General features: G+C 62.0%; 1 protein-coding gene across 1 annotated transcript in view; it reads left to right on the top strand.

Annotated features, from left to right (window-relative positions):
• The window catches only part of RACK1 (receptor for activated C kinase 1), a gene marked incomplete at its 5' end in the record, with an annotated part of 4,111 nt that overhangs the window by 3,061 nt on the left and 278 nt on the right, over nucleotides 1–772 (top strand). The window contains 2 exon segments of the mRNA XM_031065422.1: nucleotides 37–80; nucleotides 488–600. Coding sequence (XP_030921282.1) covers nucleotides 37–80; nucleotides 488–600 — 157 coding nt within the window.

Below are 772 nucleotides of genomic sequence, written 5' to 3'. Positions count from 1 at the left end.
AAAATGGCATTTATGGGATGGGGGTAATGGGGTAATGGTACTGGCTGTGCGCGGCCACGGGGCCCAGCATCAAAATATGGGTAAAAACGGGCAAAAATGGGGAAAATGGGCAAAAATGGGGGGAAATGGGTAAAAATGGCATTTGTGGGATTTGTGGGATTTATGGGATTGGGATCGCTCTCTGTGCTGTGATGAAACACTGAAATGCCTCCGACCGCTCCGTGGGGAAACCCAGAGGCTGTTTCTGAGCTACCTGGGCTGGGGGATCCAGGTGGGATCCAGGTGGACCCAGGTGGGATCCAGGTGGGATCCAGGTGGGATCAGGGTAGGATCCAGGTGGACCCAGGTGGGATCCAGATCAGGGTAGGATCCAGGTGGACCCAGGTGGGATCCAGGTGGGATCAGGGCAGGATCCAGGTAGGATCAGGGCAGGATCCAGGTGGACCCAGGTGGGATCCAGCCCGTTCTCACCTGCGTGGCCCCACAGGACCTGGAGGGGAAGATCATTGTGGACGAGCTGAAGCAGGAGGTGATCAGCACCAGCAGCAAAGCGGAGCCGCCCCAGTGCACCTCGCTGGCCTGGTCGGCCGACGGGCAGGTGAGACACCTGGGCAGGGGGCACTCACCTGGGCACCCTCACCTGGGCAGGGGGCACTCACCTGGGCAGGGGGGCACTCACCTGGGCAGGGGGGCATTCACCTGGGCACCCTCACCTGGGCAGGGGGGCACTCACCTGGGCAGGGGGCACTCACCTGGGCAGCCGCGCCCTCGC

The sequence above is a fragment of the Geospiza fortis genome, unplaced genomic scaffold (assembly GCF_000277835.1).
Source record: "Geospiza fortis unplaced genomic scaffold, GeoFor_1.0 scaffold1319, whole genome shotgun sequence".
In the NCBI taxonomy this organism is placed as follows: Eukaryota; Metazoa; Chordata; class Aves; order Passeriformes; family Thraupidae; genus Geospiza; species Geospiza fortis.
The sequence above is the reverse complement of the archived record's forward strand: the minus strand, read 5'-3'. Positions and strand labels throughout refer to the sequence as shown.